The following is a 27,730-nucleotide window of genomic DNA, read 5'->3' on the forward strand; positions in this document are numbered from 1 at the left end:
TTAATTTCTGTGATGCAAGGGTTCTCTGAATCCTAAACATGTTAATATTCAATAATTTGTATTGATAATGTGTATTGATATGGTTTTCCCATATCTTCTTAGTGAATGCTGTTTCCAGATTATCTTTAATCTTGAAGCCTCACTTGCGTAGTTCCTGCACAGTTGACAAACTCAATCAATTAGCCGGTAGTTCGATGGATAGGTGAAAATGTCCTGTGTCACAATCTGGGCTGAAGAAAAGCTCGCACAAGATGATATAATTACATGAGTACAGACTACCTGGAAACATAAAGTGAAATCTTGAATAGCCATATCTAGATTCATGAATCTAAATATGTTACAAGATGAATCTCAGAACTTTCATTTTTCTCTTATTAAGATACTGTCTATCTCATGTGGCTTTCTAGCATACTTCCATCACTTTATTACAAAATAGGCAGAATAGTATGCAATGTTATGCGTGCCCATAAATGAAGACATACGCTTGTGTATTCATATGGCATATAACATTTTGCTTTTATATGAAAACCTGTTCTAGTTTTAAAACCCAGTGGTGGGTTACTCGTTCATCAACAACTTAAATCTCAATGTATTTGATATTTTATTAACTGGCTTGTTCATACGATTAATTACTTGTTTGTATGAACCAGCTTAGGAGCCGCGTGGCATAGTGGTTAAGTTCTTGCACTGCCACTCACAGAGTCAGGAGTTCGATCCCCCTGGGGGTCATCTGGCAGCTGTCTCATGGTCAATTCAGCCATCCATCCATTTCTTGGTCGGTAAATGTGTACCTATGTCATAGCTAGGGGATAAAGAATAGCCGGGGAAAGCAATGGCAAACTACCCCACAAAAGCGGCTTGCCTATAAAATCACTGCTTGCCTATAAAAGCACCCACAGGGTTGGATACAACTGAAGGGGAAACTTTAGCTTTTTATGAACCTATCACACAAAATACCAAATAAATTAAAAACCTTCACATGGCCAGTAATTCTATGAATGAATGGATTTGAATTAAAAATTCCTGCCTTTAACAAACTACTTAATTGTACATCTATAGCACCTAATACTGAATTTTGAAAATGACACAAATGGAGGCTAGAGTTCTTGTGGCATACTTGTGGAATCATGCTAAGTGGACATGCCTTTTCATTTAGTTAGCAGCTCCTATAAGCACCCACAAGGCTTAAAATGAATACTGGTCTGTGCTCAAGCCATGAACTAAGCAGGACTCTGAACAGGTGGCATAGAAAAACTCTTTAAAACTGCTGGAAAAGCTTTACGTGAAGTTCAATGACGCTTGGGCTGTTCACTAGAATGTATTGTACCTGACCAACAATAGGCTGTTTAAAGAAGGAATTCCCAAAACAGCAGCTGTGGGGGAGGAGGAGGATATTTTTCCATGGATCAAGATGGCTACTTTCTTTTTAATAGATGAAGTAAGTAGCTTTCTTGATTCATGGGAAAAACTACCCCCATCCCAAGACCTGCAGTGGAACTCATCTTCATGGGTTGGTTTTACTCAGTGCAAAAGCTTTGTTATTCTGGTACAATGAAATTGCAGTAGAGACAGTGTCAGTCTAACGCTGGTATAATACTCAAGCGTTCTTACTTCCAGTCTGGGAATATGTTGGGATAATTTAATGTGTTTCTGTCAAAACAATTTCAGGATTTTTCTCCAGGCTACAGCATGGGAACTTCCAATCTTATTAACATGCAAGGTTATTTCTTATTTGTTTTAACCATTATGGTATAATAACTATTTTAAAATGTTCTGCTTAGGTATTAAAGGCTGATGTTAGGAAGGCTTATTGTACCATTATCCAGTAGGGGGTGACACATTTCCAAAGTTCAGGTACATCAAGAGAACAGAGGAAAATTAATTTGAGTTGTAGACCATGTTTTTATTTTTGCCTTTATTTCTTTCATGCACTTGGAAAAGTAAAAGACAAACATGAACATCTGCATTTTCAGCCCTTGTCACAGACAGGGTGTGTGTGCAGGTTGTAACCCTCTTTCATGAATTAAGGTACCCCAATGTACTGAGTTAAGCAACTATGGTAATGTAAAAAAATAAAAAACAGACTTTCCGACTTTCTCTAAAATGTGCAGTTGAATGCATGACTAATGATGACTCTGGTCAGAATGTGTCTTCGTAGCTAAGCATACCTTAAAAGCAACATAATACAAATTCAGAAAAGTTACCCTGTATGCAGTTCTTAATCCAAGTGATATTCAACTTAAGATCAAATATGGCAGAATGTTTTAAACAGGAACTGGGGAAACAGGGAAAAGCAGACAGGGAACAGGGAACAGGGAAAAGCAGACAGGAACTGGGGAGCCTGTGGTTTGGGACAACTCAGCCAAAGGGATGATTGGTAGAAGCACCATAGAACTTGTGAGTGAACGTAGGAGGGCAAAGGTTTTGAGGGAGATGAGGGTTGTTGGAGAGGGAAGCACATAGCTTCCTATTCTGAAAGCCCCTGAGCTAAGATCAAGGAGCTGGACTGCTTGATGCTAAATGACAATTGAGATATTTTGAGTGTCTATAGGCAGGATGGGGAGTTATTGCTTCGTATATCAGAGACCACAGAGTTAAATAAGTTAGGAAATGGGGGGGGGGGCACACATAAACTCAACAGAAGTAATATGGATAGAGAGACTAGGCTCTAAGTTTAAAAGAGTTGTACAATTGCATACCTGTGGACTGTGGACACCTATCCAGGCCACAGGCAGGAAGGAAGAATGGAAGAACTATCAAATTAAGGTGTATGAGGATACGTCTGGAACAAAAAATCCCAGCTTTAAGAATATGCTAAAGGGGTCTGAGCTTGCTGAGAGGTTATCATGGTGAATAGCTTGATGAAAATATCTACCCAGTTTGCTACAGCACTGAAAAAGGCAAATTCAGTATTGGGAATTATTGGGAAAGGCCAAAGAGTCAAACTTCAGCTTAGAAAAGAGACAACTAGAGGGGAACACAGTACACGTTTATAAAATTATGCATGGGGTTTAGAGAGCAGGCAGGAATAACTGTCTTCTTCCTGAAGGGTAGTCAATAATGCTAATGAGCAGTAGATTTGAGGGTCCATAACTTAGGACCCCCTGAACCAAACTTCACTAAATGTAGGTGCTATCATCAGGATAGCCTCCTGCTGATACCAGCCAGGTTTGGTGAAGTTTGGCTTGGGTCTTTTTCCAAAAGTATGGACCCCGAAAGGGGGTGCCCCATCCCCCATTGTTTCCAATGGGAGCTAATAGTAGATGGGGCTACACTTTGAGGGCACATAACGTTGGACCCCCTGAACCGAACTTCACCAAACCTGTGAGCTATCATCAGGAGAGTCTCCTGAAGGTAGCCTGAAATTTTGGTACTGCTAACTTAAACATTGCTCCCCTGACAGGCACCGTCAAATTTTCCCCAGATTCTCCCTTTAAACCCCACCTCCCTTTTTGAGTGGATTTAAAGGGAGAATCTGGGCTCTCTTGTCTAAACAATATTGAAAGTGATGTTGTTTGGGGGTTGGGGTTGGGGGCAATCCTCCCTGAAAACTGCATCACTTTCAATGTTGTTTAAACTAGGGAGCCAAGAGTCTCCCTTTAAGGTAGAGTTAAAAGGAGAATCTGGGCTCTCTAGTCCAAGGGTCTGCAACCTGCAGCTCTCCAGATGTTCATGGACTACAATTCCCATCAGCCCATGCCACCATGGCCGATTGGCCATGGTAAAAGGGGCTGATGGGAATTGTAGTCCATGAACATCTGGAGAGCTGCAGGTTGCAGACCCCTGCCCTATTTTAAACAACATTAATAGTGATGCTGTTTCGGGCATGTTCTATAATGTGATGTTGACTTTGAAATGACCTGGTGCAAAGAATTGTTTTTTGGTCGTAGTGGAGGAGGGTGGACTTTGGTCGTGGAGGGGCACAAAACTCAGATTTTGCACCGGGCTCCATTTTCCCTAGCTACGCCTCTGCCAGCAAGATTCTTATGTATGGATGCAATTGTGTTTGAATGAGCAGCATTATGAAAATAAATAGTCGTACATTGCAATCTTGATGTTTATTTACTCTAATTGTACCTCTCCTTTTTCCACAATGGAAAGCCAAAGTGGCTTATGTTTTCTCATCTCCATTTATCTCCATAGTGACCATGTGAGATAGGTTACACTAAGTGTGTGTGACTGGCACAAGTTCACCCAGCAAGCTTCTGTGGCAGAGTGGGGATTTGAACCTGGGTCACAATATTCTGAGTCCTGCACTATGATATTATGGAGATATATTATGAAAAAGGTTTTCAGTTTAACTGCACATACAGGGTGGCAGCTACTGGCAATAAAAATATGAGTGTTTTGAATAAAAATAAGGTGTTTCAGTTGGTGTTGAACTCTATGCACAGTTTTGTCTTTGAACATTTTAGAGCACCAAGTTCTCTGACCACCTGCAGACTGTGTGGTAGGTCATTAAAACAGGAGCATAAAACAGGGGGAAATTAAATTCTCATAGAGTTCATTGCTGAGCAAGAATGTGATTACAGTAACTGCACATTCTACCAAACTCTTTTGTTTTCGAATTATCAATTTAAAAATCACAAAGGGATGACTTTGACAACCAGAAGACATTACAAGGTGAATGCTATCATAGAGAAATGGGCCGTTGACTTAGATCTGTTCAAGAAGATTTAATTAATTAATTAATTTGTACACCTTTCTCCACAATGCGGACCCAAAATGTCTTACATAGTTCTCTTTTCCATATTATTCTCTCAATAACCCTATGAAGTAGGTAAGGCTGAGACAATGTGACTGGCCAAAGTCATCCAGCGACCTTTCATGACACGAATAGGGAATCTGAACCTGGGTCTCCCAGATACTAGCTTAACCACAATACCATCCTGGTTCTCTAAAACTTTAGAAGCCTGTGAGGAATAGTGCTTTGTGAAAAAAATAAGCTGCATTGTTGGAGAATAGCTTTTGTCAACCTGTGGAGGAAACACCAGTAGAACTGTTTTGAAAAGCACCACAGTTTCTGAATTGGTTCCAGATATTTTGAATAGAAAGATTATGCTCCTCAGCCCTGGCCTGTTTTTGCTGTACTTCTAACAGAAGCCTGGTATAACAATGCAATCTGAAAAAGAGTCACTGCATTATAAGCCCATTTATTGCTTAGATTGCAATAACTCTACATAGGATTGCAGTGTTAGTAACCTACTTTTCAGTTCTAGCTCTGATGCTGCTGTGCCTTTAACAGCGTCCTGATACGCATACATTAAATAGACAAAGAACTTCCTAGTAGAAAGATGAAGAGATAGGGAGTAAGCCATGTTGAAAGCAAAGCAAGCTTGTTTTCTGCTGTTTCAGAGTCTAGGACAAGGAGTAATGGATTCAAACTACAGGAAAACATGAAGAACTTCCTGATGGTAAGGGCTATTCAACAGTGAAATATGCTTCCTCGCAGAATGGTGGAGTCTCCATTGGAGGTTTTTAAACAGATGCTGGGGGGTTGTTCGTCAGGAGCGCTTTGATTGTGTGTTCCTGCATGGTAGGAGTTTGGACTCTACGGCCCTTGTGCTCTCTTCCAACTCTATGATTCTAAGTATCAAAGAGATGTTTCATACCAGGTTCATAAATACACTAGGGTAGAAAATGTGGTACAGTATACATGATGAAATTTGTTTAGCAACAGTTTGCAGGTGTAAATCAGCAAAATCTAGCAAATCATAGTAACCAGAACTAGAGGGCTGTTATGTAACATTTAGTGCCTAGGGCTAGGCCCTGGAAGATTGGCATTACTTGTAGTTCTTTGCATAGCCATCTGTTTACGTTTCCCTGCTTATCACTTCAATTGTGTCCTACCCCGGAGCTGTTCCATTTCCATGTTCTATTTATACTGTCAGAGTTTGAATGACAGCTGCCTTGCTCCTCAACTAGAAGCTTCCTGCTTATGGGATAAGTAAGCATCTTTTAACTAACAGCCCTTTATTTGTTTTTTTCAAGAGTACTTTTGCCCTGACATCTATAGACAAGGGCCTCAGCCAGTGGTGTAGCACCAACGGGACTGGGTGGGGCTCGACTCCCTGGGCAGAGCAGTGGAGGGGGCGTGGCCGGGCTGAGGAAGGGGTGTTCGGGGGCAGGGCTGGACGGCACCGCGGCAGCGGTGCAGGGTGCGCACGCGCCTTGGGCGCAGTCCCCCCTTACTCCACCTCTGGCCTCAGCCTCTTGAGAATTGTTAGAATTCTATTAAATGGCTTCAGAGGTAAAAATGGCAGTCCTGGTGAATGGGGGTCGCAAACTTGTCAGGGACGCTGCAGGCTGATCCTGCATTGAACAGGGAGTTGGACTAGATGGTCTATATTTTATTTTTAAAAATGTATATGGCCTCTTCCAGCACTATGATTTTATGATTCATATGATAGAAGTCACATGACAGAAAATGGGCAGTTCTGACATTTTTACAGTGACTAGGCTAGGTTTGTGGGCAGCAGGCCAAGAGAGGGGCAGGAACACAACTGGTCATGGGGGGTGGTATTCTGTACTAAGGAATGAGACAAGGAGCAGCCAATAAGGAATTATTTCCATCGTTTGCTTACTTCAGCTACTTTTTCCAGGCATGTGTAAAGACTGAAAGGGGAATGGGCATCTTGTCCTCTGCACAACTGTGTAGGCAAAAAGGTGACTCTGTAGGCACTCATAACCCACCGGGGGATTCTGAACCATAGATAGCAGGTCAGTCAGTGCTCATTTTTTTCAGTTATAGCTTTTATTATAATAGTACTGGAGTGGTAGGAAAAATGCATCTATAATGTATCTGTGGTATAGTGATTAAGAGCAGGTGGACTCCAATCTGGAGAACCAGGTTTGATTCCCCATACATCCACATGAGCAGCAGCCTCTTGTCTAGTGAACCAGATTTGTTTTCCCACTGCCTACATTCCTGGTGACCTTGGGCTAGCTAGCCACAGTTCATTTAGAACTGTCTCAGCCCCACTTACCTCACAAGGTGTCTGCTGTAGGGAGTGGAAGGGAAAGGAGTTTGTAAGTTGCCTTGAGTCTCCTTACAGGAGAGAAAGGCAGGATATAAATTCAAACTACTACTACTACTACTACTCCTCTTTTTTTTTGCCCTGATTTCCTTTTGGAGCTTAGATTTGGCAGACCTTGGGTCAGTACATTCTTAGGATAATATACCTTCAGTTAATATTTTGCAACCTAGTGTTTTCTCTGTGTTCAATGGGAACTTTGACTCTGTCTTGGTTGTGTCTGTAATAAATGTAGTGTAGTATGTTTACATTATGGTCTGGGATTCGGGAGAGATGGGCCCCAATCTCCATTCTGCTATGAAGTTCACAGACTGACTTTCAGCCAGTCGCACAGGCTTCTTATAAGGATAAATTGGAGGAGTGGAGGGAGATACACACCACCTTGAGCTTCTAGGGGGAAAGTGTGAAAGAAAATGTGCAAAGTAAAGAAATAATGCAAAGGCAGAAAGTGTGAGCTCCTAGTAGGTGACATTGTCAGCGCCTGTCCCCTTTGCCCAACTGATTCAATATCCATGCCTCATAATGGGAGGAAAGGAAGAAAATGGGGGAGTGGCCAGTCTGTTTTTGGTTCTCATGCTAATTGTTTTGACCTATATTTGCCCCCTTTTCAAAAAGCTGAAGTTCTTTAGTGCCTTGTATTTCAGTGAAACAGGTACAGATTTTGCTGGCACTGAATTATACTTCAGAATATTCACTTGTTGAATTTGTCTGACATGCAATTTAAAATCACAGCCAGAAATTGGTAGAAGGAATCCAAAACAGGTTAGCAAAAATAGTAAATATGGATAGGGATATCCTTCCTTTTGACCCCTCTTGTCTTCTCAGAATGCCTTCTCAAGCTACTTAAAACAGCCTAACTACATTAATCCTAAAAATACTGTCCAGGAAGTTAGTCATGCTGATTTCAATTTAACATCCAGGTAGGTCTGTTTAGTAGTGTTACACTAATCTTGCATCGCTAGTAAGGCATGAGAATTCTAGCACAATTTCCCACCGGTTCAGGTTTCATCAAGGCTGTCTGGAGCACACAAAGGACACTTTCATGCTTTCCTGAAGTGGCATTGGATCAGCGTAACACACACATACTCAGGCCCTACTTTGTGATGTGTGAGTTCAATAAGTATGTGTGCAGTTAAGCTAGTTGGTAACAATAATGTCAGAGCCAGCACAGAGAATGTGCATTAATAGAAAGTTGCCAATTTTGTCGGGTGGCATGTTCAAAAGGTTTTGCTCAGATAATTGCAGCTGTCACAGCAGAAAACTTCAGAAAAGATGGTCCTGCAGGTATGTAGGTCCATTTAGAATAGAATGGGGAATATCTAGGAAAAGTGCCAGGAGGAGGAGGAAGAGCATTCTTCAGTAATAATACTCCATGCAAACAAGTTCATAAGTGCATTAATTTCTGAGTATGATTTCTGCAATGAAAAACTGATTCTAATACTTACCTTGGCTGTCCAGGCCATCATGAATAGTTTTAGAGTTAGTTGGCACCAGGAACGTAATCCTTAGTATGTTTTCTTGCAGCTCCCACTGAGTTCAGAGAGATATGAATCCTAACAGATATGCTTAAGAATCCAATCATAGCGGATACTGAATATTTAAAAATACATAATTTCATAAATGTTTTTATGACTATTAGCTAAATTTCAGCGGGAGCACTTAGCCAATCCTTCAGAAGAAGCACAATTGGATAAATAATAAATCCCCAGGAAAAAAAATGGAGGTGGTTCAGTGGGCTGCAGCAACCCAAGGAAGCGGTACAGTCCCACTCTGTACAAACCTGTGGATTCCACATGGGGGAGCAGAGCTGGAATAGGAAAGTGAATAAAGTTTCGAATACTGTTACTTTTGGGGGCATATTAGCTCACTTTTAAAGCCAGTTTTTAAAAATTCTTTAAATGGAAGCTCTCTTCTCTAAAATGGGGGGAAAAGTTTGTTTTAATAAAAATTAGACCGGAGTGCTTAGTATTTTCTGTGGTATTTATTTTTTATTTTTCCTAGCAACACTTACAGTATTAAGTTTTTCCTAAATATTTTTGTTCTAATGTATCAGTCTTTATCCTTTTGAGAGCAGGTACCCAGCTTTAACCTGTGGCAGTATGGGTCACAATGATGAACATGAATTATATCAGTGGGAGGATGATCCTGTAGAAATGTGTACAAGATTACGAAGAGCCACACTGAGGAAATGGATATAATTGCTTTTCACAAATGAACAAAAAAGAAACCAAAAAAGAAACCATCTGAATTGAAAATACAGAACTATTTTCTTATATATTGTCTATTTGCATGGTGGGAAGGGCTATTTCTTCACATGGACATGAAATTCACATGTCACTTGTTGCACTACCTGTGTGATGCTTAATATATTGTGTAGCCAAGGTATAATGTTACTTCAGTTTGTGGTTGTTCTGGCTAGTCTGTATCTTGTTCTTGTATTTATCCTTGCCTTGTCACAATGAACTGCTACCATGTGACAGGAAGTCACATGACATCACACTCATGTATCAGTACAGCATGACAGGAAGTGCTGGAGTTATGACCCCACTCCTGCAGAGGCGGCCTGTGCCTAACTTGCAAGTTCAGAGTGTTGCAGGACAAAGTGCATCTCTGAAACTGTCATAAAAAATGAATTCTAAACACTGAGTGACTGTGCCTCAGCATCCTGCTACTCCTGCTAGTATGTCTGCAAAGAGACCCAAGAGGCATGGTGTCTATCCTCCCTAACATTGTACACTAACAGCACATCTGTCTGAAAGGCAGGCCTACCTGAAAGCCCAGATCCAAGCTCTGAAGACTTTTATACTGGTGCTGCATCATGTAACTTTTCAAGATGTATGTATTAAGTATATCGCTACCACAATATTGCTATATTGTGGATAGGGCTGGGATAGGAATCCAATAAACATTTGGGAAACTGCCAGTTCTGAGCCCAAGAGTCCTTTGCTTTGCAATTTTTGCTAGTTCCCTGTTGGTGTGTGTTCTTTAGACAGCCTAAAAGGATGCACTGTACAAACACAGCAGCTGGGGCGGCGCAGTGTACCTATGCCCACAGCTGCTGTTGCCAGGAGACGGAGTAGCAAGCTTGGAGGGAGTGGAGGAGGAGGAGGAAAGAGCGAGAAGGGAGTGGGCTGCCGAGGCTGGGGCAAGAGCGGCAGCGGGGAGCTCTGGGTAAGGAGCGTGCTGCTGCTACGTTAAGCTGCTGCTGCTGCTGCTGCTGCTTTAGGAAGGAGTGAAGAGGAAGCCGCGCTGCGGAGCTACAGGGGGAATCCGATTGCAGCCATGCTGAATCACAGGCGCTGATTAATTCGCCCAGCTTGCTGCACCCAGATCCGGACGAACGGGGGGAAAACCAGGGGCACAGCCTGAGGACTGAAGACGAGGGTGCATGCAGAGTTCAAGCTCCTCTCCGGCTACGCACAATGGACGACGAAAGGTTTGTTGTGATCGAGGTGTGTGTGTGTGTTGGGGCGCTACTGGAAGAGTGCCGGCGCCTTTGTGTTTGCGTGGAGGAGATGACAGGGCATTCTGCTAGCGAGGAAGACAGCTTCGCTTGATTCGTTAGCATCCCCCTGAAGTTAGCTGTAATCTTCCCGGCGACGCGGAGTATTATCTACGTAGCTTTCCCAGTCACGGGCCCCGACGGCTGCCTCCCCCAGTCCAGCCCCTGCACACTCGACGGCTGTCATGCTCTTGTTGGGGTGTGTGTTTGCGTGTTGCCGCCCGTTCGGTGTGGCTCATTCACCAGGCAGCCCCCCTTCATCAGTTCCATGGATTATCCCTCCACTTCCTGTCTCCGGTGGCCTCTGTTTAAAAGTCTCACCCTCCCTCTTTCCGTTTCTCTCTCTGTGGGGTTTTATAATTGAAAATCCTTTTGTCAGCATCTGACCCGGGATTCCCTGCAGTTGTTTGTAGCTTGCAGGAACTTTATGTCAACAGGCAACCGTTTGAGCAAACACTGCTTTTTCACTGGGACAACTTCTGGAAAGCTTATTCTGAGTTACCTTACTAGAAAGGTGAACTTACTTGTGAGCACGGAGTGGTGGCCAACTGGTAGGGTGGCCAGTTGTCCCATGGCCACTGATGGGCGATGTGGGGGTAGGGTTACCATATCCAGGTTAGGGAACTCCGAGAGGTTTGGTGATGGATCCTGTGGAGGACAGGGACGTCAGTGGGCTTCAATGCCACAAAGTCCATTCTCCAAAACATACATTTTCTCCAGGGGAAGTGACATCTGTAGTCTGGAGATGAGCTGTAATTCTGGGGGATCCCCAGGCATCACCTGGAGGCAGGCATCCCTGGTCATATGTTACAGTATGAGAGTGAGTATGGACTTCTAACTGATCCTTCTCCATGGTGGAATTCACTTTCTAATCCACAGACACATGCCTGTTTGGTTCCTTGGCATAGCAGTAACATAGGTGAAAGGCTAACTTGTTACAGGCTTAATGGATTTCAAAAGTGCAGGAAGTGTATGTGTGGGAGTAGTCCAAAAGGTTGCTATGGAAACACATTCGAATTTTACTAAAGTAACACAGGGTTGATTCATGCAATTTGCTTTCCTGGTGTAGGGTGCCAGAAGCTATTCTTGCACCTGGGATTTTCTCGGCCACAGCTGCTGACTGAATTATCTTGGGATTTGTGGTTGGGAATATTTCAATGATCAGGCAGTCAGGTAGTGGCTGCACATGAGATGCCTGTGGCTTCTTGATGTTCTCATCTTTATGTCATCTCTTTGATTGTGCAGTATTATTGTTTGACATACTTGTTTTCTGCCTTTCTGTCAAAATGTTCCACAATGGCTCACACCGATATTCTACCGTAATGCAGGGTTGTTCGTTCTCAGCTCTCTTTCTCTATGTATCATTTTTTGTCTTTTGCAATAAGTGTGAAAGGTGAGCTTTCATGAGGAGGAGGCTCCATAATCTGGATGCCATTACTGGGAGTAAGAAACCTGTTTTTGAGGAGCCCATTCCAGCCTGTGGGCACACCAAGCAGGGCCTCTGACAAAGATCATAACTGTGAGAGTATGCTCTTTCAGATACTTGGGTGTGAGACCATATAGGGCTTCATAGGTTATAACAAGTCTGTTGAACAGTGCGCAGAAGAAAATTAGGATTAAGGAAACTCTTTTAACATTGGTGTAATAAACATATGCCTGCTGCAAGCAACTTCACTGGGGTATTTCGCACCATCTGAAACTTCTAAGCAGTTTATCAAAGTTTCCCCACGTAGAATGCAATGCAGTAGTCCATCCTGGATGTAATTAAACATAGACAGTCATAGCCAAATTATATCTCTCAGGATAATTTACAGTAGGATTTGATATAATTGGACTATTGCAGTGATTGATCACTTGGTATACTGCTCTCCCATGATAATCCCTATTACTTTCTAGAAATCTGTTATACTTAACTATACAGAAAAGGATAGTGAATTGGTATTTACAGTTCAACTGTGAGCTGGCATTCGCTGAAACATTACAAAGTGCAATTTCCCCTCTTGTATATTCTGTTTCTGGTGGTTTATTTCAAATCTTTTAAATCTTAATTGCCTCATGCTCGAAGTTACCAAGGCACTTAAACTAATTAGAATGTAAAACATTTACAGATCCACTGTCAAGATATTACATATTGATCCTTTAAAGCAAGAACAAGAAAAAAAATCAGTGACCTGAAACTTATGACAGATGACAAGGCAAGCAACAATAATAACAGGACTGATGCATCGTAATAGAGCCTTGCCTTTTGGATTGGATTGTCCACTTGTAGTTTCTGTGATGCTGAACTATGGGTGTTTTATTATGTTAACAAATACACTGTAGTTGGAAGTCTCATCAGTGTTTCCTGTTAGGCAAAGTGCAAATGATTTCTTTTCTTGTGTGGCTTGAACACAGCTTCATTGTGTTAGGGCTCAAACAGATTGAAGTAATGACCAAAACAAATTCCAGCAGTTTTACTGTCTTGAAAACAGGATATGCTGACTACTTCCTTTTGACATTTTGAACAAAAGTAATGTAAGGGGGAAAAAAAAGAACTTTCAGGCTTTGCTACACATGAATGTGGTAGACACACAGGTAGACACGCAAGACATAGATAAGTAGACACACAAGACATAAAGTTATCCACTTTACACCTGCCACTGGTTATGGTCAGGTGGTGTAAAGGAGCTCTGCTTCCAGTATTACTTTAAGTCTGTAATGTTAATTGGGAATAGTTCCCATTTAAATCAGTGGAATTTTCCCCAGTTTAAAACACTTTCCATGTGGATTACAACATATTATAACACCATTAAGCGACATTTAAAATGAATAACCTCAACAAACATACCTGAGCAATAAAAAATAATTACAGGAGTTAACAACACGAAAGAAGGTGAGGGCAGAGAAATTAAATGTGACCATCTAAAAAAAGGTGAAGACCTTTCCTAAACCACTTGTAGAACTAAGTAATGATGAAGATGACTTCCAAGAGAGGGTGTTCTGTATTGCCAGCCCTGAAAAGGCCTTGTCATATGTTCCAACTAGCTTTGTCTTGGTGGTGCAGGGGCATGTGGCAGTGTTTCACATATAAGGGGCTAAGCAGATATATCTGGTAAGTAATGTTCTTTCATTCTTCCCCCACACTATTTGGGGCTTTGAGGGTCAGCATGAACTCTTTGAGTTGGGAATATAAATAAATAGGCAGCCACTATAGATTAAATGGAATAATATTTTCCTTTTTGCAAACTCTGGCTAGTAATCTGGCCACAGTATTTTGTATCACTTTCCACCACTCTTCCGAGGTGGTCTTTCTTGGAGTATATTAGTCCAACCTGGATCTTACCAGGGCCTGGATCTTACCAACCTGGATCTTACCAGGGCCTTTTCATATAATTGTTGCACATCTACCTGGTGGTGATTCAGTGGGAAAGACCTGTGGATCAATAGATCACACCATAGAGAGGAAAGATTTGCTGGCTCAGATTCATAGCCTGGGGGCACTTTTTCAAGAATGTGGGTGTTGCAGAATGATCTCTCTTCTTCTGTACTGTTGGTCAGAGAGCGATAAAAACTTGGCTGAGTGAGCTGACTTTCAGCTAGGGATTATTGCAGAATCATGGCAGCATGTTCCAGTCTATTGACAATGTGCTGGGAAATGCATACACTTTTATTGAAGGCAGTGGTTGCAGAATCACAGTCAGTAGTGTCACTTGTTGTGTATTGGTGGTCTTGATTAGGTATTTGTTTTGAAATTCTTCATGGGCCTTGGTCTGCTTTGCTGATGTTACTACCAGTTAGGAGGCTGTGAAGAATGGAGTCCCTGGTCTCTGGATTATTCCTGCGGGGGAGAGTCTATTAGAAGTAAACTTTTAAATTGTATGCGTATGAAGTTTGAGATCAGGGGGTAACATCTAATAGCACTTTCACAAAGTCCATCTCTTAAAATCCAATGAATCAGTGGTTTGCAACCTTTTTTTGCTCCCTTGGTAACCCATTTCTCTAAAAGTGTACCTCCATATTAGCAAACTCATTACATAATTTTTTCATGTAACCCCCCTCCCCACCAATGCTCTGGTGTGCACCCATGGATGTATACATACCCTAGATTGGGAATGACTACAGTGAATTATAAACACGAAATTTGTGAAAACTGTAAATTATAAAAAGTGCTAGAAGGGAGAGAGTGAACAAACCCTTACCAGATTTAAAGCTTGGAGTCTTCAACATTTTGAGGGTTTCTGATATCCTAGGTAGTTTTAATGGGCTTATGAGTATAGGCTGGAATCCTAAACGTGCTTATGAAGGAGATGTAGTTTTGAGTAAACATGCCAGGTTTTTCCTGTTCTAGTTTGTGGGAAATAAATGGAACTGGAACATGTTTAAATTAGAAGAAAAGGTGGGATGAACTGAAGTGATACATTCATTTCCTTTCAGGTAGTAACTAGGAGATGGAAAGAAGCTTTAGAAACTCCAGTACTTTATGCATCCTCATTTTGCAGCAGAGCTGAGCAAAGTCGCCTGAAGGCAGGATTCCTAACAGAAGTTGTTTCTTCTGCAGTGCCATTAACATAACATAAATAATATAATAATATTTAGCATTTATTTAGCTTTGCAATTCAGAACACTTCAGATATATTCTCTTATTATAAGGCTTGCAGAAGTTCTGAAAGGTAGGCTATTATTATTGTTATTTCCATCCTCTTCCTCTAATTGTGCACTGTGTGGTAGGGACAGGGGGACTGAGATGAGGAAAAGGTGGCTTGTCTAAGTAAGTTCATGGTAGAGATTCAAATTAAGGATTTCCTGTTTCATCTCTTGGCTCTTTGGTGGCACTTGAAGAGCAAAAAAAAAAGGCTTGTAAATTTCTCAGGGCAGGGACAGTCTTTCAAGTGGAAGTGACAAAGAGAGAGGAACGAAGATTTACAAGGCCTAGATCACTTGAATTAAAAAATGTTTCTGGTTTCCAAAGTGTAGAAGCTGCTGTGCTGTAGTGTGTATTAGACAATGGCACCTGTGGCAGGACAATATTATGTTCATAGCAGCCTTGATCCTTAGTAGAAGGTGACACATTTCTTCAAGGCAAATAGCTTGCTTTGCCCCATCCTGTATCAGACAGTTAGATGTGGATAGGCAGTCTGGTAAACATGACTGCTTTATGCTGCTTGATGTTAATCAGGAAGAGACTTCATTGCTTTTAAAGGGAAGATTTGTGACTATAGAACTTCACCGAGTTCAAATTGTACATGTGATTTAATTGAAAGCTTGCATGGAAAGCACCTCTGCCTGACATCTTTTAGTTTTATCCATTGCAAGGAGTGGGTAAATTAATGGGGTTAAGATACATTAAGCCAGATTTAACTAGAGAGGGGGCAGGAGCCAAGATTTGTACGTTAATTATATCTGCTGACCAGAAAGAAAACCAAAATGAAAGTTTATTCATAGTATGTCCTTACCTAGAAATCAGTTGCTAGAGTTACTCTCATCTTCATTCTTCTAATGTGGTATAAACCACAGAGGATTTTTTGCATGTCAGAATGAAACAATTCTTCTCACCTAGATGATACAACAATAAAAGCTTCATTCTTTTTGTTGGGGATCTTAGTGGCTGCTAGAATAATAATAATTTGTATTTATAGCTCACTTTTCTCTCCTAAAGGAGTCACAAAGTGGCTTACAAATTCCTTCCCTTCTTCTTCCTGCAACAGATACCTTGTGAGGTAGATGAGGCTGAGTGAGGTCTGAACAAACTGTGTCTAGCCCAAGGCCACCCAGCTTCATGTGTAAAAGCAGGGGAAACACATTCAGTTCTCTAGATTAGAGTCTGCCACTCATGTGGAGGAGTGGGGAATCAAACCTGTCTCTCGAGGTTAGAGTTTGCCACTCTTAACCACCATGCTAGCTAGTGTTAGTTTACCTAAAGCATGTTGACTTGACTGTTTTTACTCATTATTATGTTAGAGGCATCATAACAACAGGTAAGTGAGATTGTCAAGATACTAGAAACACAGCTTTTCTAGGGAGTTAAAGGGAAATTGTTGATTTTAATAGCAAAAGAAGGGAAATCAAATCAGCTAAAATAATTTCTGAAATAATTTTAATAGTGTTTCTAATTTGAGAATTCTGTCCTTTGCAGTGGTTGAATAATTGATTAGAATATTGATTAGCTATTGATTAGAAGTTCTGAAGGAAAAGATTGGTCCTGCAAATGAGTCCTGAGCCCATGAAAGGAAGGGCAGCGTACAAATAAAATAAATAAGTAAAAGCTGATTGACCGCACGCACATGTGCACTCACACACTGAATATATTGCCATCCCAGTTATTTTGCCCTTTCTGGTAATATTATGGAGCTATAAATATAATTGATAATGACATGCCCATTCTTGGTTGGTACTACTTTGGGTATGATAGCATTTTCCAAAATGGCTACTCAGGTGATGGATTTTGAATAAATAGTTGTGAACATTGCCAACAGCGGAAACAAGAAATAAAATGAGTAGCCTTAATGTGGCTGCAGCAGTCACATCTGTAATGAGGTGCATGTGTGTATTGTTGTAGTGCATTTACACAACATAACATAAATTCCTTGCTAATTCTGACCTATGTGGGGATGCAGATTTGTGCACTGGCAGTTGATTCTTTTAGCAGAAACAGTTTCCAGAGCTGTTTTAAATGCATCTAGGGTGAATCAATTCATGAAAACAGACCTGAACCCATGGAAGAGTAACAGAGGCATATCGGGGCCGCCTGCTGCTGAGCCCCCCACCCTCTGTGCAGGCTGAGACCCTCCATCCTCTGTGCAGGCTGGCAGGGCCTGGGGACGGCAAAAGTCGGCCTGCATGGAGGCCGGGGGGGCAGGGCTCAGGGGGCGAGTCTGCCCACTGCTGAGCTCGCCCCGGCCTTCGGGTAGGCCAAGTCCCCACGTCCTCCATGCAGGCTGGCAGGACCTGGTGAGGGCAAAAGCCACCCTGCATGGAGGCCAGGGGCGGGGCTCAGCGGCAGCAGGCGGCCCAGTCGGGTGCCGCAGCCACACTCTGCTAAGCCTCGTCCCCCACCTCCATGCAGGCTGGCTTCTGAGTTGGCCTGCGCGGGGCTCTTTTGGTCATGTGTGGTCGGTCGCCTGGTGGTTGTCTCCCATGCAAGCAGTCTTGTGGCTGGCACATAGGAGAGTGCCCTTGCAAGGTGTTTGTCATTGGTGGAGTGTATTCAGTTGCTTTATCTTTCGAAAGCCATACTTCCTCATCTCTTTTTGCTGCCAAGCAATCACTATTGCAGCCATTTTGCTGTTGTCTAGCCACTGCTTAAGTTCCTTTCTAATTGATAGTAAAAGTAAGTTAATATGTCTTTGAAATTTTGGAAAGCCCGTTCTATATCGCACAGTGTTATTTTCTGTTTTCTCCCCAAAATGACCCAGTTCTGCAATTAGTACATTCAGGAAAGCATAGTGAGGCCTTAATCTTCTCCTTGCTAAGTTTCATGGCTACATCATGAACAGTTGTGTATCTAAAGTAATACTGAGCTGAATATTCTTGAGGTTTGATTTTTGTAACAGTAGTAGTTACTTTCCCCCCACCCCCAATATGCTGGCTTTTCCATTACTTTTTGGAGTATTTCCACCACCACCCCTTTTTTCTACTGCTGGTTTGACAATCATTTTTCTCTTCAAAATAATTCAAGGATTGCATATTGGACATGAGATGATGCAAGTCAGGTTTATCTATATGTTGAAGTTGCTAAAGATGGATTTAGTACTTCCTGTTAATAATTCTAAATTGCTTTCCAGACATTTCAGAATGACCGCTGGAATTACTGAGGATTCAGTTCTGATAAACATTTTCATGAAATTGTTCCTTCTTCGGTCCCAAGTCAATATTAATTTGAACTTCTTCCCAGTAACAAAGCCCAGGCACAGGTATTCTGGTAGTTCTGATCAGGGTTCTCAAGTGGTAGCCTGTAGAAGCCACATTTGATGCTTGTGGGTCTGTGTCTCTCTTCATGTTTGTGTAGAGCAACTTTCCTCATGTCAAAATGACTGACACTGGAAATAACTAGCTTTTCACATGCAGTGCAAGAGGTAATTGCAGCTATGATTTTTCCAAAGTCTAACAGTTCACTCTGATACTTTCACTCTTAAACGATGGGGCCAGTGAGCAGGCAGTTATATTGGCAGAATCACTTTAAATGTTACACCTTTGCCTTACTTCGATCGTACTCTTCAGACTGTCGTTGTGATAACCTGCCTCAAACAACATCAGTTCATTGGACTGCTGCATCCTGTTTCACTGTACTGGGCAAGAAATCTACTTAGTATATTTGCTGAAGAGTTTGAACACTAACAGTGTATAGTCACTAAGGTGGAAGACAGTAACTATTGAACAGATGTCAGGTGAAGTGGTTCTTGTTTCCATAAAATCTGATGGTTCTTCACTATTTAGCCTCTCTCTTGAGTCAGGATGAGGTCAAGACTTCTTCAAACAGGAAAGCCATCTCTGGCTGCCATCAGTTTCTGCACTTGAACAACTCAGGTGTGATACAAGTTGGGAGCTGAGCAGCCATAATATGCTCTGGGTTATGGGTAGCGGTACAAAACTCACGGGTTTGTAGAAAGTAGAATAGGCAGTTATCACTCTGGAAAAAAAGGCTTATCCCCTCTTCATGATGGGCAAGCAGTGAGAACTCCTGAGAGCTGATCCAGATCGTTTTTAATGGCAACACTGTTCTTTCTGTTTGTAAGCAGCATCTTTTTTCTGTTCCCACCCCCCCCTCCACAGAACAAAAGCAAAACCCTTGAGAAACTTCCTGGAAATGAACTGTGTTTTCTTTTGACTGTCAAGAAATCTTTTTGCCAAACTTCCTGGACTGCACTTGTCCAGCATTATACCTGCTTTTGATTATCATAATATTTTATTGTATTATAACATCTCCAAGAGTACAGTAATAGATTCTTCAGAGTTTTGTAGGTGTAGGTTACCTCAGCTTAACAAATCCAATACCGTTTTCAGAAGTGTGGAAATTCCATTGTGTGTCTGTGCTCTGGAGCAGAATTGAATTACTGTGTTAACCTGAAAGATTGACAGTCCTGAATGTAACATGATCCTCATAAAACTTATAGACAATTTTTTTTAAAGTTTAAACTTATAGACAAACTTATAGACAAAAGTTTTTATGTGAATTTAAGACACTTTCATTTGGTCTGAGGTAAGTGTGTTCCCGTCCTTTATCAACTAAGTTTTTACTTCCTTCAAACCTTTATTGGGACCCAAGAGAGAAGGTAAACTGTTGTTAAGACATCCAGTGAGGCTAATGGGGCACAGTGTGTTGTGTACAATGTAAGGAAGTAACAAGAGTGACAGAACCATATATGTGGGTTTGCAGAAAAAATGAGTGTATGTGTATGGGGAACATGGGCTTGTTCTACAATAATTATGTCATTGCTGCAGGGTGACCATTCTTTAGTTAACGGCCAATTGTCAACTGATATTTCCTTTAATGGGCACTAATTGTTGTGAGGAGATATCCCAATAACTGTTGGACCCTGAGGGAATGTATGTATGTATGAAGAAGCGGCAGAATTTCAAGGGCAGGAAGAGAAAAATAGACAGTTGTGTGTTGGCTGAAGGGTGAAATCCATGGGGAGTGCAGGATCTCTCTGAGGATCCAGTGTGGGGTAATGAATTTGCAGCTGTTGAGGAGTGCCTTTTTGCCCCTGTGAATGCGTTGCCTTTACATTTGTAAATATAGCAAATATTGCAGAAACACAATAAGGCTCCAGTACTGTCTCAGTTGAAAGGGATCATCTTGGGAGTACTGTCCCGAAACTTCTCACTGGTTGGTAAAATAGAGAGCATACAGCTAGCAAGTCATCCCCTTGAGAAAAAAAACTTCACGTTCAAAGCATACTGTATTTCTGAACCAAACATTACAATAATTTCCAAATTGTGTGCCAAAGCACCATAGTGTGAGAGAGAAACAACTAATTAAATGTACCCACCCACAGAGAATGCTGATGGCTACATCTCTGCATGATGTACTGTTCTGGTCTTGCCTTTTTCCAGCCTGTCTCTCTGACTGATGCTGTTGCATCTTTGCATCAGCCAAGGTTGGAAATTAGCTTGGCTGTTGCTTAGGCTTTCTGGTGTTGGAGGTGGCAGTCTTTTTGAAACAGGAAGGCTTGTGTTTAGCAGTGTACAAATGGCACCCAGCATGTTGGTTTTCAAATTGCAACTTTTGGGTATACCAACAGGGATCAAGAAGAAATGTTTTGTGCATTGGCTTTAATGAAACCCTTGCAAGGCAAGGTATATTTGTGCAGGTTCTGTGAATAATTAGGTTGGCAGCAGAAGGAAAAAGTGCACAGTAAGAAATAAATGGTGCTTGATGGTTTCAAAGCATTAAAAATACAGAATGCAAGCTGATTTTCTTTCCCTCTGAAAACCAGGTGCCCTTCCTTTTGTGCCAGTCTTCCATCACACTATAGAGCTGGGGCATCAAATGAGTTGCAGGGCCAAATTCATTCAGCAGATGCCTGTGATTTTTCATCAAAAAGATGATGGACAATAGCATAAACCAAGGTTGGTTTCTAAAAATGTCACTTGCTGCCCATCTCTGGTGTGTCATTCTTCCTCTTTTCTTTTAACTGCTGGCTTCTACCCCCACAAAATCCTAAATACCAGCTCCAATTTCCAAACTCTTTCCAAAATCCTCTCGCATACCAAAAAACTCCACAAGACTATTCACTTTCATTGCCTGAGTCTTGTTTAGCACTGACCAAAGACTACCTTTTCCAGTTTGGTAGAAGTATTTTCAAATGGTAATCACTGTACTTTCCAGGTTCTATGTTACTGATTTAAATGAAGGGGAGGAAGTTTCTTTTGAAACATTCTGTGGGAACCAATGGATGGTGAAGACCCCTTTCTGTGTAGTAGAAAAGGTTCTGAAGATTGCTTGATAATCTGTTTAGAGTGGTAAGCTACCCTGGTGCCAACCATATTTTGCCATACCTCTTCTCATGCCCTCCAGGCTCCAATATGTGGAGCCCGATGGTGACATGTATGGGGATCATACCTTCTTTCAGGCTGCCTGTGTTATCCCCAAGATGGGCTGCAGAGGTACTCAGTCCAATGCTGGCACAAGTAATGGTTGGATATGCCTCCTCCTTTGCTGCTTTTACTGACTCTCAAGGAGGATGCAGCATCTCTATAGCCTGTGTTCTTCCCAGACAAGAGTGGTGCAGGTCTGGTAAAAAGTGCCAGCCAGCGCTTGTCACAACATTTGCCACCTCCCAGTCTGTTTGTGCGCCCCCTTCTTGTTTGGTGACCCAGGCATCTGCTTGGATATTGAATTGGTTCTGATAGCCATTAGGTATACCGGTGATCTCAAAGGGTCTTGAGCTGCAGGCCCTTATGTTTAACAACATGCTTAAGAGTGAGCATAGAAGAGAACTGTGCAATTGGAGAACAACAGGATTGATGTTGGAAAATGGCATACAGCTTTAGCTTGAAAGCATCTCTTTACTTTTTCTTATGTAACTGAATGAGTGCCATTAATTCATATGGGAAAATTAAAAGCTTGCATTCGATGGAGGGAGCAAAAGAGTTGAGGTGCTGCAGCTAAATATATGCAAGTTTGAAAAACAACTGGGAAGTTTTGGGACAAATGTTTTTTTCCTAAATACTTAGAATTATTTTTCCAATAAAAATTTCAGGGATTGCTAAGGGAAGAAAAACACTCCTATGAAATATTTCTCTTTTGAAATGGGTCCAATTATTTTATATCAGGAAATCTGCAGAATTAGATAATGATAATTCTGACTGATAATTCCAGCAAGCCTATTTAAACCTATTCAAGAGTATATTGTTTTAACATGCTAAATTTTGTCTTCTAGGAATACACACTGTAATGTACATGATGATATACTGATGACTGGTTCAGTGTGTTTACTATTATGATGATTACTTGATGTCTAACTTTGTGAGAGTGTTTCTTTACAAATAGCTCATTTTTAACTTTAGATTTTGTGCTTTCTGTTTTAAACCTCCCCCCATGTATATTTTTTAAGGATTTCAGATATTTCTACAAACCTGGGGCATTTTATAGGTCTGTTGAAAGATCTGTCTGTTTGTTTATGGCTCCAGTCTTTAGATTTAAGTGTCTACAGATGGGGCCGCATTGATGAAAAACTTACCAATCAATATATTTAATTCTCAGTGTGGCATTTTGTGTAACAGTGACTTACCAACAGTGATCGTGGAGGCACTTGCCTCCATCTGCAGCTTTGCCACAACAGAGATATGCTGCCAGTTGAAGGCCAGTGGAAATGTAAAATCCCCTGCTTAGTGCCCTATGGCTACTTCACCCGCTGGCCACAGATTCCTGATTCAATGATCTTGCCAAGAAAGGCAAGGTGACCCATTTAACTGTGACAAGGGTCAAACAAGAATGAATCCACATGGGTATATCCTTTGTTGATTGGCATCTTATTTAAATGAGGCCTCTCTCTTTAGGAAATGGTTCTGTTAGGCTTCTTCTTTGAGGAAATGTTTACATATGACTGAGTTGGTGCTTCAGCTCAATGTATTTTTTGTTTAGTGAGGTAACTGGTTTGGCAAGATTTTATGTTTGTTTCTGGGCTGTGTAGAGGAATGGTATTGCCTTTAGACAATCTTTTGGATTAAGAAAATATTTTCAATCAAAGTGACTTCATGCATTTTGAATTAAACACGGTGTACGTTCCAACCAAAGTCCAATTCACACAGCCCTGAAATATTGGGTAAGGTTTGTCATTGCTTCCAACCCAAAAGGTATTGTTTGTGTACAAACCAGGGTTCCAAACCATTCAGTGAGGCTTTCCCCACTACAGAAGGGAGCTAAGGTTGACTTGGTTCCCTTCAGTGGAGCGCGATTCCAGGCTGTCCTCACAGCAACTGAGTTGGCCCCCTGGAACCGAGCTAAGTGGGCGGGATCATCTTGGTGCCTGTTTCGCTCCTCAATTGTGATTGGCGCTTGTGTTATGGTGGGAAACGGGAGCGTTCTTTTTTTTTTAACAGTTTTTACAGTTTACAGTTACATGCGCTTTCTGCCCGCCACGACTCTCCTGTTCTGCGCATGCTACAAAAGCGGCTCGTGACTGGTTGAATGGATGAGGTGTCGTTTCGATGCTTCCCCACTTCGAAGCAGTATCGACCTTGTTCCGGCAGAAAAGTGCAGTTCATAACTGCGACAAGGATGTCGCAGTTCTGGGGGGGGGGGGGGAACTGAGGCAAAACAATGTTGAGCTCGGTGGCAGTGGGGATTCACTGAGATGAACCTAGGTAGAAACCAGTTCAACTCTGTCAGTGGGGAAAGCCCCAGTGTTAATCCTGATGTATAGGGATGAAATAAAGCATGGTTAATGATTTAGAAATCACAACCAGCTATAGCTTCTTTTGTCTGAGCCATGTGTTGGGGGTGGGTGGGGAGGAGCGGAGAGGAGGGTTGGGCAGTCAGGACACCGAAGGCACTTGTAATAAAAACTGTGGTCCTTGCTTTCTTGTAATGCAAATTTGTTCTCTGGCCTGTTTGCAAGGAGGCTCTGAATTAACAAAACAATGCATTTTGGCTGCTGCAAATGGATTAGTGGTAAATCCAATGTGGTTATGCTCTTGCATTTTAAATCTAAGATAATATAATTTTATCTTAATTTTTTGGAAGTGGTTAGAACTATATCTGTGGGTCTAATGTAGATTTTACAAATCTGTGTCTGGTGTTTGCAAATACTGATCTTGGCAAAGAACTTACTCAAGTATTCCTAGCACATATTTCACATAGTTTCATAGAAGGCATGTACTTCAGCATAGTTGAAATCTTAAAAGTGTATTCCAGTTACAGTTTACAAATGTGGTATGAACAGCTGCTTGTGCCAAATAAAACTCTGAACATTTGAGATGGATGGCATGATTGAGATTGTGGTTTTGTACTGTTCTGTCATATTTTGTCAGTCTGTTTCTAGATCTTGAGAGAATAAAATAAAATTGATAAATGTTTATTGCTTTTCCTTCTTGTCTCTAGCATCAAGAGGTCCCCTGAACCACCTGAAGCAGCTGGAGATAAGGACCGAACAGTGACCATCAATCCTTGTCACATGGGAAAGGCGTTCAAAGTCATGAATGAATTAAGGAGGTACTTCTTTTGGATTATGTTTGCATCCTCTTACACACATCACACACTTGTTACTTGGAGCTGGCTGGCATTCAAGTTTGAGTTTTACTTTAAAAATAGCAACAAAAGGCCTGTTAAAGCATTGTTCCAGTAGCATTTAAAGTTTCATATCACATGGGTATTTGTTTTCCATATCTGTAGTGCCTCTTCATTAGGGTGGCTGAAGTTGGTGTGGAAAGGACTTTTTGTGGTTCAGATGACTCCCCTGCTGCAGAACTTCACTGTTATGACATTGAGGTCACCATAGGGGAATGGCAAGCAACTTACAAAGAAAATACTTGAACTGAGCCAGAGTTCTGCTCCCAGTACTTCTAGTTCCTGATGGCATTTGGGTCAGGTTATGTGGAGTATTTTTGCTGAGTCCCTTTGCATTGTGTTAGGTCCCACCCCCTCCCCATGTTAAGCTTATTAGAGATTTTTGACCTCGCCTTTGTTCTGTCTGGTTTTTACCATTTGTCTTCTGCGAGTATTCACATTCATTTTGTGCGCTGTGTTTTATGTTTAAGTTTTTATTGTGAGCCATCTGGACTTTCTGTTTAAGTGGCATATATTTTATTTTATTTAGTTTGTTCATTTATATCTCACCCCTTTCCTCAGTTGGGACCAAAACAGCTTACTCTCTCTCCTCAATTTTATCCTGATGACAACCCTAAGGAAGGTTAGGCTGAGGGGTTTGTGATTGGCTCACAGCGGTTCTCAACTTGTGGGTAGGGACCCCTATGGGGGTCGAATGACCCTTTCACCGGGGTCGTCTAAGACTCTCTGCATCAGTGTTCTCCATCTGTAAAATGGATAAATGTTAAGGTTGGGGGTCACCACAACATGAGGAACTGCATTAAAGGGTCGCAGCATTAGGAAGGTTGAGAACCACTCATCTAGCAAGTTTCCATAGCAGAGTGGAGATTCAATCCTAGGTCTCCTAGATCTTAGTCTGGCACTCATAACCACCGCACCACACTGGACGAATGCTTTTGGTTCAAATCACAATGGCTTACAGGTCATTTAATAGAAAGAAAGAGAACTATTATCAACTTAATGACTTGCATTTTCCACCAGGTACATCTGACTGTTGTTACTTGGTTCAAAACAAACAAAACCTCACTCTCACTAGCTTCTTTAAAAGTATTTTTTCTAGAAAGATAAGCTGTCCTCTGTGGCTTCAGTGTACTTTCTTTTCTTTTAACTTGGCACAAATCTCCACACAATCAAAGTTTCCAGCATGGGAACTGATTTAAAAAACAACAATGGAATATCACACCTACACCTAACTACAGAGAGAGAAAAAAAAACTGCCAGGGTGCCATCTAATCTGTTTGACTGCCAGCCCTCCTACAGACCAATTAAAATGTTCATGTTAGCTTGGAGAACACTCCATCGTGCCTTCTGCTACATCATTCTGGAGCATTTTTGTAGTAATAGGCGAGAAGAGTGTTTTGTGTTTAGGGATCATGAAGTGTTGCTCAGCCCATATTTATTTTTTGAATTTATACCCTGCCTGGGTTAAGCAGGCTTGTGATCAATCACGGATGATAAACATGACAGTCAAATCAAGACAATGTAAAGAAACTGATACGCCAACAGAACACCTGATAATGAAGCTGAAGGAAATTTCTAAAATAACCCCACCTATCGAAAGGACTACTTGGCAAGCCCCACAAAGCTCTTGCAATAAAGGTGCGTTCTGTATATCTCCTGGCTGCCGATCCAAAGCATTGGAGTTGCTACTTAAAAAAACCTTGCTCTTGCTATTGATGTCTTTACCTGGCAAAGAAGAAGCTTGGTTGACAGGGCTGGTTGGGCAGACCCAAATCACTGCATGAGTTCATATCATATGATGCAGTGGAAGAGCAGGATGTGATGTATGTAAACAATTGCTGTACAAGAACTAATGTTCACTTTTGTGATTAAGAAAGTCTTATTTGGTTGAATTCACATGTAGTCTTTCCATAGAATTACATCTGTTTGTTTACCTGTCCAATATGTATTGTTTATCATGGGGCAGTGTTGACAGTATATGATATGGTCTGAAAATGTATTAAAAAGGTAACCGCTGCTTAATGTGATTTCATATAACCAATTGTATGCTTATGTACATATGCATGTCTGTCTGGATTGTGCAAAATATGTACATGCTAACCCACACATAAAATCTTTGTATACAGACATCTTGGAAATACAACAAAAGAGTACATTACATATCAGGGCAGGGATATTTTTCCTTGCTTCTGCAAAAAGTAAAAATGTTATTTTGCTTTTTCTTGAAGATGAGTCTCTCTGTAGAGGCTTAGTTATTTAAATAGATCAAAATGACATTGCTAAATAAGGGGTTGACTGTGTCCATTTAAATGTTGCATTTATGGATATGTACATACCTCATTATTAGTGAGCTTGTGGATGATTTCACAACATCAGTTAGTTAACATCTGGCATACTTTAAAACCTTTTATGTTTTCACAAACGGTAGATTTTTATTCTTTAATGAGAGTTCCTACATTTGTTTAAAAGAAGTTGAAAAAAGCTAGATGTACTCTAACCGATTGGCAAGGGAGTTACCCCTTCAGCTATTAAATGTTCTTTGGAAGAATTTAACTAAAGTTTCCAGCCTCAATGAGTGTGATCAATGTGTGTGAAGTGGGAGCTGTGACCTTGTGAATGTTACCTTGGTAGAATGGAGCTACTTTAATCTATGCACAGTGGAAACTAGCTTTCTGTTTTTTGTGACTTCAGAAGGGAATATTGAACTGGTGGGTCTGCTGCCTTGGCTATCGCATAGTCAGACCTACACTCTCGCTTGTCTTCCCCACATTGTGCTGCTGCCTGCTCTGTGACTCAGGAAATGAGGCAAAACCACACCAAAGCATCAGAGGGCTTTGGGCAGGGGTGGGCAATTATTTTTTCCATGGGGCCGCATAAGAAACAGAAAATATTGTGGAGGGCTGGGCCAAAAGGCAGGGGGGCGAGGCGCTTTTGAAAACCCCACAGAACCTGGCAGCCAAGGCAACCGGCTTCTGTGGGGCTTTC

At 41.5% G+C, this 27,730-nt stretch overlaps 1 protein-coding gene across 2 annotated transcripts in view; it reads left to right on the forward strand.

Moving 5' to 3' along the window:
* Window positions 1–10,155: 10,155 nt before the first annotated feature.
* The window catches only part of KLHL3 (kelch like family member 3), a 58,033-nt gene continuing 40,458 nt past the window's right edge, over window positions 10,156–27,730 (forward strand). For both annotated transcript variants that reach the window (XM_048490007.1, XM_048490008.1), the window contains exons 1-2: window positions 10,156–10,470; window positions 24,560–24,670. In XM_048490007.1, the coding sequence (XP_048345964.1) occupies window positions 10,457–10,470; window positions 24,560–24,670 (125 nt within the window). In that variant the 5' untranslated portion in view covers window positions 10,156–10,456. The remainder of the gene's footprint in view (window positions 10,471–24,559; window positions 24,671–27,730) is intronic.

Source organism: Sphaerodactylus townsendi, linkage group LG03, assembly GCF_021028975.2.
Source record: "Sphaerodactylus townsendi isolate TG3544 linkage group LG03, MPM_Stown_v2.3, whole genome shotgun sequence".
Taxonomy (NCBI): domain Eukaryota; kingdom Metazoa; phylum Chordata; class Lepidosauria; order Squamata; family Sphaerodactylidae; genus Sphaerodactylus; species Sphaerodactylus townsendi.